The sequence below is a fragment of the Leptidea sinapis genome, chromosome Z (genome assembly GCF_905404315.1).
Source record: "Leptidea sinapis chromosome Z, ilLepSina1.1, whole genome shotgun sequence".
Classification (NCBI taxonomy): domain Eukaryota; kingdom Metazoa; phylum Arthropoda; class Insecta; order Lepidoptera; family Pieridae; genus Leptidea; species Leptidea sinapis.
Window position 1 is genome coordinate 11737040 of NC_066312.1, and position 14222 is coordinate 11751261.

Consider the following 14222-nt stretch of genomic DNA (forward strand, 5'->3'; position numbering starts at 1 on the left):
TGAAAAGCATCTGCTCTATGAGGTCTGAGTGATATCCCTGATCAAAAGAACCGTGTATCCTTCCTGGAAGTGTCTGCCAGTAGGTATAAAATATTATTACCTCTTCACATCTATGGATAGTATTAACCGAGGCTTTACACTATCTTTTTAGATTCCTTTGGTCGGAGAGGGTCATTTGGAAGGATATAATGGATGGACCTCCATATTATTATGAACTTAATCCGATAGAATTGGTCTGGGCTTAATCGAAAATAAGAGTAGTGCATAAGAGGTGAACATTTCAAAGCATTGGAAATATCAGAAATAGTAGAAAATGCATTAAAAGACATTTCTACCAATGAGAGGCCAAGGGATGTTCTATATACACAGAACGTCATTGTAGAATTGTGTTCAGATAAAGAAAGTGGCGACAGTGACGAAGATTGTTGTACAGATGATGAAATTGAAATTTTTTATTTGATATAGTTAATTCAGGACATAATTGTAGTAAGAAAAATCCTATGGTCACTGCTTGTTGTGTTTTAGACCTACGCCTTATTTTTATAATAGAGTAGAAATTACAGTATAATTTCGGTATTTGTATGCATATAGATAACTTAAAATAATAAATCATGCAAGTCCTGGCCTGTCTATCTATGGTTTGTAATGCTTTTTATCTCGTTGTAGAAAAATAGGCACCGGTCTTGATTTAATTCGTTCCGTTGAATTTAAATAAAGAAACTTGCTTGATTTTCCTACGATAATATAAATATTACAAACAGGAATAAAAATTTTATCAACTGGCAATCAATAACAGTAGCCACCTGTTAGTGTCAGTCGCCTGCCAAATGATCCATGTCACAATAGATGTTACGATTACTATACTTATATAGTCTGTGTTCTAGTCACCTTTATGTACTATTCTCCATTCTGCAATCTGTTTCTGTACTCTGTGACTCAGTTGTTGACGAGCACTCTGGGTGAATGGTGTGGACCTAGCGTTCTAATTAATTATTGTTGTTATAAAAATCTTTCGCCTTTTGCATGAGTTACAAATAATTTCATATTAATCGGTCGTTCTGATAATATACATATTATGTATAAAATGTGAAGCATTCTTGATTTCACTCACGTGTTGTCCCGGTGGTTGAAAATCTTCGCCGTCGGTTTCAAAGTTATTATTCGAATCGTTTGTTTAGTTGTCACACAAAATAGAAATATGCAACAATGTGGATTTTGTTCAATGCTGTCAGGTTTATTTAGACGGGCTATGTGTGTTGCAAGTAGACGCGGGAGCAGCGAGTCTTATTATCGCGAACTTGGAGATCAAGAAACATTGGTAAATATACGTACATACTCTTTATTATTTTATTCTATACAAATCTTATTGAACCATACAAGAAAGCCACCAGGCAATAGTGTAAAAACTAAGCTACTATCCACACATAAATAAGTCGTAGTAGCCAAGTGTATTGTACACACAATACACATTGAGTTTATTTATTTTCTCTGTCTGATCGCCGATAGTCACGCTCGTATATATTAAGACCGAGGTGAAAGTTGATTTTCACTTTATACAACAAAAACATTGAAATTATTTTGTTCTTAGCTAGGTAACACTACTTTCTAGTAAAATTTTTCGGTTTCCTTCTATATTGTGTAATAAAGTTGTGCTATTTTTCCAAAAATGTAGGCATACATACAATAATATAAAGTATAGTATGTTAATATATTAATATACTTTTATTACATACTGATTATGTAGTAAAAACATATAAATATTTAAGGATATTTTAAACATTATGAAAATTTAATTTATGTTTGTAGTTTATGTAGAATAAAAAATTAACATAAATGTAAAAATATTAATAGTTAAAAAAATTGGATGTAGGTAACGTGACAAGTCAACCATATAATATTACAAATATTTATATATTAAGTTTATATTATTTCTATAGAAGAACAATATTTAATTAAATTAAACTTAGTAAATTGCTATATTATTTATTTAAAATGCTACAAAATCTTATTAATTAACGCCTCTAAAAACATTTTTTTTTAAATTTTTGATTAGAATTAAGATCACATCCTTAAAGATGTCTGGGCCAAGCCGCATACCATCATCAATTTCTCATATTTAAACAGGATCAATCAATATCTTACATATTCTTAAGCCATAATTAACTTAAAATTAGATGCAAGCTTCAAAAGTACATTTGTGTATTAATAAAATCTAGTCTAGTTGATTATTATTATTAAAGGACAATAAATAATCAGTCATTGCTAAGAGAGTAATATCAGAGATAACTTGATATTAAATAAAATTATAAAAGTTGGTGTATAAAATTATAAACTTGAAAAGAAGATTACATTGATTTTTATTTTGAAATGTCACCCTGAGTTTCACTCCAGCGGATTAAAAGTACCTCACAGCCTTTCCCGGCAGTATTTTTGCAAATTGCAAATACCCTATAATTAATTACTAATAATTTAGAATCGAAATTATTAGTTACTAATTAGTAGGAGGAATTATAAGGACCAAATAATGTCATTTGCCACAATATCAAACAATACCCAAAATCAAGATTAAGATATACTAAAGAAGTAGCTTATTGTTCAATAACAGAAGCCATAAGATTATACAAAATATATATATTATTTAAAATAGTTTGTCAGTCATTGTTGAAATCAGCATAAAAATGGATTTGAACTCAATCTGTGTTATTAATAAACACAGAGTAAAGTTATTCCAAATTTAAAACTTTTTGTCTTCGTCCGACATAACATAATAACATGACAGGGAGAAGTAATTTTAAACTTCGAGTAACTTTTCATTGTGCTTATTAATAACACAACATGTTTAGCCCTTTCCCTATCCTTATATTATGTAATCTAGAAACTACGTCTCATAATACGACATCAGATTTTCCCCTCTACTATATAATTTATGAGAATAACTAACCATCGATCAATTATTATAAAGTTCTGGTGCACTCAAGTATCTTATCCTATTCAACTGCGTACTTCGCGGAACCCGTATACAGAACAGCATGTCATAATATATAGGCATTTTAAAAGCTCGTCGCATTACTCGTTTAACTGCGTCATAAGGGGAAGAGCTTTGAAGAGTTATCGTCGAGTTTAAGCAATATGCGCGTTAAAAATTTTATTGACGAACAATATAGCCGATTGGTTACTGACCATGTCTACTGATCTAGAGTTCCTGGGTTCAAATCCCGGTACGTTCAAACATGTACATTATGAATATGGATGTTCATTTCCGAGTCATGCATGTATATTTGTAGATATGTATGCTTAAGTAAGTATATCATATTAAATATATGGACCCATAGCATTGGCTATACCGAGTTTGGGGCAAGAGAATTTGTGTAAAAGTGTATGATATTATAAAAAAAAAAACATAATATGTTCGATAAGGACGCGGAGCATTTATAAATTACTAACTTCACCCGGGCAGCATTAAATAAATTAAAATAATATGAGAAACTATAAACATGACATATTTCTTTGCGCACGTCTAATAATTAATTGGAAGGCAAATTTTTGTAAAGGCGCATAGTTCAATATATTTTTTTAAGTAAAATGCACCAAATAAGAGGATTTTTAAAATTCATTTAATAGTTTTTTTTGGTATATATAAATAATGTAAATAAATATATACTTACTATATCTAAAAAAAATCGAATATGTATTATTCCCTATGAAGAGTCCACTGCAATAATAGCGAATGTCCAAAAATATTAATTTAAGTAAGTAACGTTATTCGGTTACTTGATTTAAGTAGTTTGTAACTTAAGTTTCTTAACTCAGCAATATCGCATAGAGTCGCGAGAATGGTTTGATTTAAAACACACCCCGCCAAAAATGATCAGATACAGGTGTTCAGGTGGGAGGTTATGTTAAACGTATTCAAGGCATTTGTTTTTTAATTAAATTGCCGATAAGAAGTCCTAAATACTAATTCTAGGACTGATCCTCCTAAAGAATGGATTAAACACGTAGATACTCGGAACTTGACAGACAAAAAGACAAGACAAAGACAGACCAAATAGACAACCATATATCTGAATCCGTTGTACAAGAAATACCTGTTATTTCCCAGAAGGCTTGTGCGTAGATTTACAGTCTAGAAATAATGTCAACGCCTCATGTTTCATAGAAACCAATAATCGTCCACGGTAACCAATAATTATGAATTATCAGGCTTACCTTATAAGTTATAAGGACAAACTGCTTATGTCAATAGCGATGTATATCGATATACAGTTCCTGAAATAGTTGTGTAGGACTGAAACGATAATTATTACTATGAACTTCCTCATGCTGTAAATATTAACCAATCACACGTTGATTAATCCAGTCATTTAGAATACTATCATTGTCTACCATATGGACATCGATCCGTATACTTCTCATTTTTCAAGACTTACATACGTTATAATATATAAATAATTTTTAATCACTTTATAAGTAATGCATAAATATTTTTTTTTTCTAAATAAAAGAATGTTACAAATATTTTCTAATCTGAAATTTTTACACCAATTAATAAGCACAGACTAGTAAAAAATAAGGACTTCGTGTCACCCTACATAACCGTGTAGCAACAAAACAAGCCGATTAACGTGTAAATACATAGCCCCACGCGCACACTTACACTACTACAGGCCGATAAGCGGCAATTATGAGAATTGTCATCGTCTGTCACAGATCAGTTTGCATCTCAATAAAATATGTATTTGAAAAATGCCGTCGTGCGTTGTGAAAAATTGTATAAACGATACTATATATGTATTTGTGGCCATATATGATTATTAAAGGGAGAAAAAATTGTGTAACTAGTATTCTCCGTAACCGCACACACACTAGCCTAACGGTGCTTCACTTGCTAATATCACGGCGTGAAGTCCATCTTTTTTACACGTCCGTGTTAAGTAAATTTCCTTTTATCTTAATAGAACAATAAACAAAGGACTCATAATTATAACAATGTACCCTTCATATGATTTCATTTAAATAAACCAACGGGATCAAGGTTATATTCGAACTGTTATCTCTCGCAGGAATAATGGAGAAATACGCCTTGAGAATAATAATGATATTATCTTAATTGAAACAAACAGATGTCAGTTAATATATTGATGTTTCGGAGGCCTACATTGGGTAATAATTTAAAATAAGTAATAAAAATTGATAACTATTCTTATTCTAGTGAAAAATCCTAAACTATAAACCGAAAAAAAACCGGGTCTATAGATATATATATATAATAAGCTATATATAAATGCTAACGCATTTTACAATAGAGACTTCAGTTACATTATAAGTAAACTCTTCTAAGTAGGTAAGTAGTAAGTATGTGTATTTATACACACTAATATAAATTATAAATAATATAACATTATAATAAATATAACATTTTTTGTGTAACTAGCCTAAAAATGACAGAAACGCGGATGTTATTATATATATATATATATGTATATATAATTACGGGCTATTTTCCGCAAGTCGATGTCTACTGTGAGCCTATTTCGCGTTAAGGGCCTTACGTTCGCAAGTGGGCTCGCCCTTGTTAGCCAGCTTGCGACCAGTCGCAGTGATGGACTAAACACTACCGTCACTGGCACGTGGCACTGGTGCCAGCTGGTCAACACCACAGGTAAGTTTTGATTTTTGAGTGTAGGTTTCCTCACGATCATTTCCAGCACGAACAAACGTACACATGAATTCGAAATTCGGTACCTCCCGCATAAGTGGCAACTACCCTGGTCTTGTGCCATCGAAGCTCCTAAACCCTATTGAGGTTTCGTTCTTTGATAGGACCCCACTTATATTTTATTCTTCGTACTGTGGCTTCTGTCAAAGGTATGCCACAAGTTGACCAATGTCACGTTAAAAAAAGTCTACCAAGCTTAGAGTATTTGTTTTCTAATTTTAACGGTAGTGATCGGTGCTAAAGATTTAAACAAGTTTAATTATCTTATTTTATACCCGAAATTACAATACCTGCTGTGTTAGACTATAAAGGACATACTCAAATAAAATTACTTAAATAAATAAATAAATAAGTTTAAAAACTTAATCTAATTCTTTTTTAATATATATTTACACAAAATATTTGAAAAAGGAGTCAAAACTAGGGAGACATTTAAAGGTTGCTGGGCGGGGAATTTCAGCAGGTATAAAATTGTATAAAGACGGTTGCATTAAAGGATAATTGAAGAACAAATGCTCGACAATACCCTCATTTAGGCCACATTCACAAAGGAAATTGCCTCTAATACTAAGTTTAGCTAAAAATACTGGAGTACAAGCATGGTTAAGAGGCAAACAACAAAAAGTAGGCTCCCACTTGTATAATCCCCGCGCGTTGAGAGTGCGACAGATCGCCATCTTAGTTACGACTTACGTTACGTTTGTTTTTAAGAATTACCAATCACACTAACAACCGTTTGACAACTAATAACTACTAGTTGATGTAAAGCTATTCTTGAGAGGGCTTAATTGCTATACTTTTCCCCTCATTAAATTTATTCTTATTCCTAGAATGACTCTAAGCTCCCTAGGAGCATCATTATACATTCTTACTGCGAAATTCTATTTTCAACCAGACAAATAATAACAGGATTCCAGGTATCTGATTATTACCAAGGAAATTTCTCAAATGGAAATTTTGCGTTGTGTTATTTTGTTATCATTCGTAACTGTTTATGCGCGGTTGGCAATGAATTCTTGATTGACGAAAAATAACTATATTATGTTGGTGTCAGTACTGTGGCTATGGTTAAATTAAATAAAGCGGCTTTATAAAAAAAATATATCTTAGATTCGACACTGACTTAAAATTGTAGCAGTAGATATCTATACCTATAATAAAATTGTAATAAAGAATATTTGTTTGTTTATATGTCAAGGCAAAACGCAAAAACTACTGAACTATTTCAGCATAAATATAAGCTCTAGATATTATACTAGATACTAGCATATTATTTTACTGCTTATGCTTATAGCGGAAGTCACATTTGGGAAGAAAATAATGTATATTACGTATTTCTACAAGTAACATTCTTACAGCAGATTTTTATTTGTAGGCAGTGCCAACGTCGTTAGGAACCTACATTAATATAGCGCTAGTGCTAAAGTTTTAGTTTAATTTGGTACAATTATTGTTTAACCTAACTTTTATTGAGCACCCACTCATTTAATTGTACCTTACTGTAGATACTAAATACCTACCGTAGGCAGTCTCCAGATTGCGTTAATCGGTATACAACTTCAATATTTAAACCTCAAAACTTAGTACTGTCGGACTAAAGCTCAACTACGACTTGTTAGATCTACAGTCGTCAGCCTACCTTGCTAGAAAACTAATACAGGCCACCGTATGAAAGCAAATATGGCAATACAGCGATTTTATAATAGTGTTATTAGGTTCTTTTAATGTAATTATTTTATTGTTATTATTAGAATATATAGTTTTCATATAAATGATTTGAGTTTTCTTTAGTATCCTCAGGACGTGTTGTCTCGCCAAAATTTGAGTCTCGTGCCAGATTTTGGCGAGACAACACGTCCTGGGGATGCCTCGTGTAGAGGCGAAACACGTGTCGAATTGTTTAAAGACAAATATTGGCGGAATTAACACTAAAGAAAACTCAAATCATTTGTATAATTATGGATTTCCGCAAAGTAACGCCTACTTCAATACATTTTTTATATAGTTTTGTTGAAAAGAGGTTAATCGATCTATATATAATTTGTTTTCTTCGATGATAAAAAGTTATCCTATTATAATATATATGACCAGCCCACGATGGCGCGAACATGTTGTCCAGACTCTAGGATATAAATTTGAAATTACCTTGATCAATCCGTTTGATGAAACTAAATTAAACGAATGACTGCATAGTTTAAAAAAAATATTTTTTGTAATTACATCTATCCTTGACAGCACTGCGACTCGCGATTTATTTTTTAAGCATATTAAATTTGATATATAATATACTGTTACGGTGAAATAATACGGTTAAGCTCACTTCATATTCTCTACAAATAAGTGCGTAGTTTATAAATTTATCTCTAGCTGTCAAAATCCGAATTGCTGCCACAGGTCACGTCGCACGTTCCTCGCGTCGGTATTGAATTAATTAATTTGAAAATCATTGATGTTACGATCCTTACTACCCGTGCGTCTGAGTTAAGATTATAAGTTTCGTGTTTTTATAGAATCGGACGTGACACGAGCGTACGAGTCACTAACGTTCATTCCCAATATTCAGTCTCTCTCCGGTTGTGGCCTAGTGGAGATAAAAAATCGTTACTATCGTTGACTTTTCTGTCCCAATAAACTTATCGACGGTAACTTACCTCATACGTACACGCTGTCTGTCAATGGGACGACGTATAGTTTACCGATAGAAGTTTATATGGAATATGCAATTCACGCGCCCCAATATAAGGCATATCGGGTATATTGGGGCAGCTTCAGATTATTGACAGCTAATTACTGACAGGAGAAGGTAGTAATTTATCTCTATCTGTAGATATCTGTGTATATTGGGAAAAGCCGTAAGAGTAGGAGCACTGCATAGTTATAGTTATTCGTTTAAAGTCCCTAAAGATTTCAAGTGAACTTTATGCATTAAGAGAATAATTTAAAGATACACAGATTTTGACTATTGCATCTCAATATATTCTTGATAATGTCCTATATGTTCATGAGCGAGCACATTAAGGAATTTGGTGAAGACTGCGACAATCATAATCTTAACACGAGGAACAAACATTAATTTGTTATGCCTACTACTCGTTCAGTCGATTGACAGCTAATTACTGACAGGAGTAGGCAGTAATTTATCTCAATCTGTAGATAGTATATTGGGAAAGGCCCTGCATAGTTATAGGTAACGCACTATTTTTGTATGCATCCATGCCGTATTCACCTTAAACACCGCGTAAGGAGATTCAGTCCCAATTTTGGCCCTAAGGTGCGCCAAAATTCGTTTAAAATCCCTAAAGATTACAAGTGAACTTTATCTCGACTCGAATATGCACTCACTTGTTTTTTTATCTCATCTGGGTTTTTGTTGTTGTTGTCAAAAATAAACTCGACTGGCGGCGCATATTAAACGCGTGGAACGAATTATTTCCCTTCGATACATTTTTGCATATTTTGCGTAGCGTACCAACTACCTGTCTGGATTTTGATAATTATTGTTTTCTTGATTAAAATTAAATGTAAAATTGTTTTGTATTTTAAAACGCATAAATCAGTTAAGTATAAAAGATATAAATCTATTTTTAGCTAATTGATTCGTTGTTTGTGAGTTATCGAGCATTACTATAAATTAAATGCACGACGACTGAAAATAACTCAGTGAAAACAACGATGCAATTAATACTTCATTGCGCACTTGTCGTAGGTCACAACAGCCATTCTAATTTGAACTTGTTTGTTATACCTGTGGTATTACGTACAACTTTACTGAAAACATTGTTGCGCATTTCATTTTTAATTAACTGAAAAATAGCTTTCATTCTTATTATTATAACTTTTTTATTGTTGGCGTTACTTTCTGTAACCTACGTCAGAGGTAATAAATTGAAAAGCTTTAAAAGCTTTTACTGGTTTGCAATAATATTATTTTTCAGTTGTACTTACATAATTATCATCGTCTCGCATTGTAGTATATATGTAGATACATAGGTTAAGGTAACTAGCTGAATTCAGATTTTAGAATTTACTCGTTCTTCACTTGTTATATAACACCAGCAAACTCCTCACCACTTTCGTATTTTGTCCGTAAATTCAGACGTGTGTACGTGTTTGCATTGTCGTGGGACATCTATTAGCAAATCGCCCGCGATCCCAATAACTTAGGTTCAGTTCCAATGTCACTCAATACGATGCGGTTAATAACTGATATTGGGTATTATTTAATTATTAATGTGATAATTTGTTATTGTTGTTTACGTAATATTTCATTATATTGGTGTGTTTGAAATATATTATCTATCTATATATAAATGAATTGCTGTTCGTTAGTCTCGCTAAAACTCGAGAACGGCTGGACCGATTTGGCTAATTTTCGTCTTGAATTATTTGTGGAAGTCCAGAGAAGGTTTCAAAGGTGAATAAATAGGAAAATTCTGCTAAATTAAATAAAAACAACAAATTTGCTTTTCCTTTGATGTGGGCATACATAATTTCTATGAGAGAATTTTTGGACGCACGGTTTGACAGTTCTGCTGTGAAACAATTTCATTATGACCGCAGGTTGCATATTTTACAAAGTAATTTTTGATGTTATGATATATTATTGACAAATTCATATAAAAACATTATTTTATTTACTATATACAGAACAACGTCTGTCGGGTCAACTAGTAATAAATATATATTTCAGCATTACAGCTTTCTTTTTGAGATTGTGGTAATGTCATTAATTCGTTAGTTTTTTCTTATATCCCTTTATATTTTGTTTTTTTTCTGGTGTTGCGATTCTACCGAATGACTTTGCTAGCAAAGCATGCAACAGGTTCTTTCTAGATCTGAATGAATAACAATTATTAATATGCAATTGTATTTTTCCTGGAATGTAATAGTTTTGTTTTTCGTTTATAAATAGTGTATATACCAAGTTTAAGCAAATTTAAATAAATCTCACTTGATAGTTGCTTCCATTATATGGTTCTGGTACCGAAAATATTTGTATTGTTGCTTGCTATATAGTAGCTATGTTCTACTAGGGCCTAAAAATCAAAATATCAACATTTTGTCGCATAAAATCGTATTAACAATTATATTATGTGTATATAAATGATATAAAAAGCACATCATCGGAAAGATAAATGATTTTTGAACTTATTAATAAAAAAAATATCGTTTAATTGTTATTTTTACATAAAAATTATAGAGTCCGCTTGGCGGGGTCAATAGCATCTGAAAATATATATTTTCTATTTATATTATTGTTAGTTCTTGTATCGAAAATACCTGAATAATTTTAAGGTATTTTTGCACTAAGGCATCAATGGCATTATCATTAAAGGTTTATTATTTTTGCAAGATTGATCCCTTCAGAATTAGCTTCAGTAAAAACACTACCAGTGCTTCGAAAACAAAGACTCTGTCTGAAAACAATTATCTTTATTTAACGTTACAATATTTATATTAAGTTTGTTCATCAAATCATGCAGTTTAATTTTGAATCTTTCATTTTCAACTAATTAAACGGAAATACTTCCTGTTTATAACCTGCATTGAGATACGGCGTAATATCCAAATTAAGAAACTCTTCAAAGGTGCACAGTAAACATATTTGTTATTACATACTGCGATCAAGTTTGCTTTTGTCGAGAGAATTTCTCAGACATCAACGGCTAAAACGTTTTTAATGAGCCCTTATAATATCGGTATCAAATGTAAGGATATTCTATGTACGGTACGGTAATCCATTGCCGTTTCAGTTAATAGAAAACGTGTTAAATACAAAAGGCATAAAATGCATTTATTTTCTCAAAATTGATTCCTTTAGAATTCTTTTTGATGTAATTTCTAATATACTAAACACTACTACCGCTTCGGATACAAATGGCGCTCTGAGAGAAGAAGCGGCACTAGAAACTCTCCAAGCTATTATTTTTGCGCTCTTTTTATCAAATGTACAATATTGTACTGTCATTGCTATTGCTATAAAATAATCATAATCTAGTCCCAGGCTGTCGGATCTCTTAGATATATAGAGTAGTAGGATTTACGGCAGAGCAATTTTTTAATAAAACATTTAAATTTATTTATAGATAATGCCTGAACAGTGGCTGGGACTTTATTATAACAGTGTATACATTTACCCTTAAAGCTATTATGTATCTTATGACAAAACATTTATTACCTATAGTCTAAGTCAAATAGACTTTATTCAATTAGGCTTAAAATAAGCGCTTTTCAATTATAGACTCATTAAGAGAATAATTTAAAGAAACACAGATTTTGAATATTGCATCTCAATATATTCTTGATAATGTTCTATATGTTCATGAGCGAGCACATTAAGGAATTTGGTGAAGACTGCGACAATCATAATTTTAACACGAGGAACAAACATTAATTTGTTATGCCTATTAATCGTTCAGTCGAGTTAGTAAGTCTTTTATTGGGCGATGTGTATGATTTTACAACATGATCAAAGAAAATGTATAAAACAGATGTTTAGTGTGGTAAAGGTTATTATAACATAAATGATTTTCTTAATGATACCACAGACTGGGGATGGAGATAATGCGATCAGGCTGCTAAATTATTAATTTTATTGTATGGTACTACATATTATATTGTAACTTAATTAAGGAAAAAAATAAGCCCGCTGAGTTTTTTGCGCCCGTTCTTCTCAGGTCTGAGGCACACTTTTTCGAATGGACTTTTTGTGGGTCAGTAGGCTTTCTTGAAATATCAAAACAGGCAATTATAGGTCTGAAGTAATGGTTTATCGACGTAAATATATTGTTAACTGTTGTAAATAAATTAGTAAGTATATTATATCCAATACTAGCTGACCCGACAGACGTTCTCTACATAATAAATAAAAAAAACTGTTTTTTATGAATTTGTCAATAATATTTCATGACATCAAGAATTATTATTTCATAAAATATGCTCCTGTTGTTGTACCTATGTATAGAAAGTTATGGGTTGTTGTAATGAAATTGTTTCACAGCAGAGCTCTCAAACCGTGCGTCAATAATTCTCTCATACAAAATATATCCATACAAAACAAATATTGGATATAGAAACAATTATTATTTTTATTTCCATTTGGGACCCAAATGGAAATAAAAATTATCCCATCCCTCAAGTTGGACTCAACTGCTCTCCATGAAGTAATCCCCATTAAAATTCGTTCATTGAGTTCACTGGAAACAAACATCAGGACACTGGATTTATATATATTAAGATTTCTATATATTGAAAACCAAAAGAACGAGCATTGGGGTACAACTTCAGGGCCAAGATGTTGGGCCGCTGCTCGTCTACTTGTCGGAGGCTTCTCTTTAACTGTATAATCTATTGGAGCTGTTCTATATATCATCATATACTCCTTAAAAATATTAAAACATCACATAGGCATGCGTCGAGTCATATTTAAATTATCTAAAAATATCAACGATGTGACAGTCTCACGCACTGTCTAAATTGAGCATCGTTTTATATTTGTATCATCACTGCTTCGACACAGCCCCCGCTCTATCTAAATAATAATGTAGCACGGTATACAGCACTGTGAGATAGAATTATTTCAAACGCTTCATATACAAATTTGTAATACACTTTTGTAAACCGCTGTACAATATAGTTATTCCATTCACTTCCACACTTAATTGTCATAATATTTTTTATTTGCAACAAACATTCTTTACATAAAATACAGAATAATCAGTAAAATATGGCATTACAAGAGTTTGTCATGTTATTTTCATTGGTTGTATTTAATACGTTCTTTATTACAATATTGTTTTTTTCTACAAACGTAAAATAGCACGAGGAATAATTTTTTTCAGAAAGTTTTTATTACTCCAAAGAATAATGACTTCTTGGGTGCGTACGCAAGTACACTCACTATTTGCTGTATTCTAAGAGGATTTAATAGCATAAAAAGACTTTTTGGTGTTAACACCACTTGGCCACCCTGATATTTTATAGTCTTCTACAGAGGAAGTTTGGTGTATCTTTTGATAGTACGATAAACGAACATACCACTGATACCTAGCTTTTTGAAATGTTTTGAAAACGACCGTCTGCTTCATACCCACAGTATACAAGGCAATTACTGCAACTCTGTATTCTTTAACATCCCATTCCATTATTCCAATTTAATATTAACGTCGAAATAAATATAAGAAATGGAGGGAAATGATCGACGTTTAAACTAACATTATAAACGCGTTCCAAATTTGATTTCAAAAAAATTAAAATTAGAAATTTTAAAGTGACAGACTAGTTATATGGACAAAGGTATGTTAATCTTTAAGTAACGGCCGAAATTAGATTGCACTGTCGTCTTTAATCAACAATACTATTCTTGTGATAATAATAATTAATTTTATTTTAAAGTAATTAATTAAATTAAGTTATTATTTGCAAGCAATTGTTAAGTAATTACAGCACCGTAATCCCGCTCTGTTGCTAGCTGCAACGAGCATTTCCAGGAAATATGAGGTCA

General features: G+C 31.8%; 1 protein-coding gene across 4 annotated transcripts in view; it reads left to right on the top strand.

Moving 5' to 3' along the window:
* The first annotated feature begins 953 nt into the window (after nt 1-953).
* The window catches only part of LOC126979034 (uncharacterized), a 160146-nt gene continuing 146877 nt past the window's right edge, over nt 954-14222 (top strand). For all 4 annotated transcript variants that reach the window (XM_050828204.1, XM_050828202.1, XM_050828205.1 and 1 more), the window contains exon 1: nt 954-1318. In XM_050828204.1, the coding sequence (XP_050684161.1) occupies nt 1199-1318 (120 nt within the window). In that variant the 5' untranslated portion in view covers nt 954-1198. The remainder of the gene's footprint in view (nt 1319-14222) is intronic.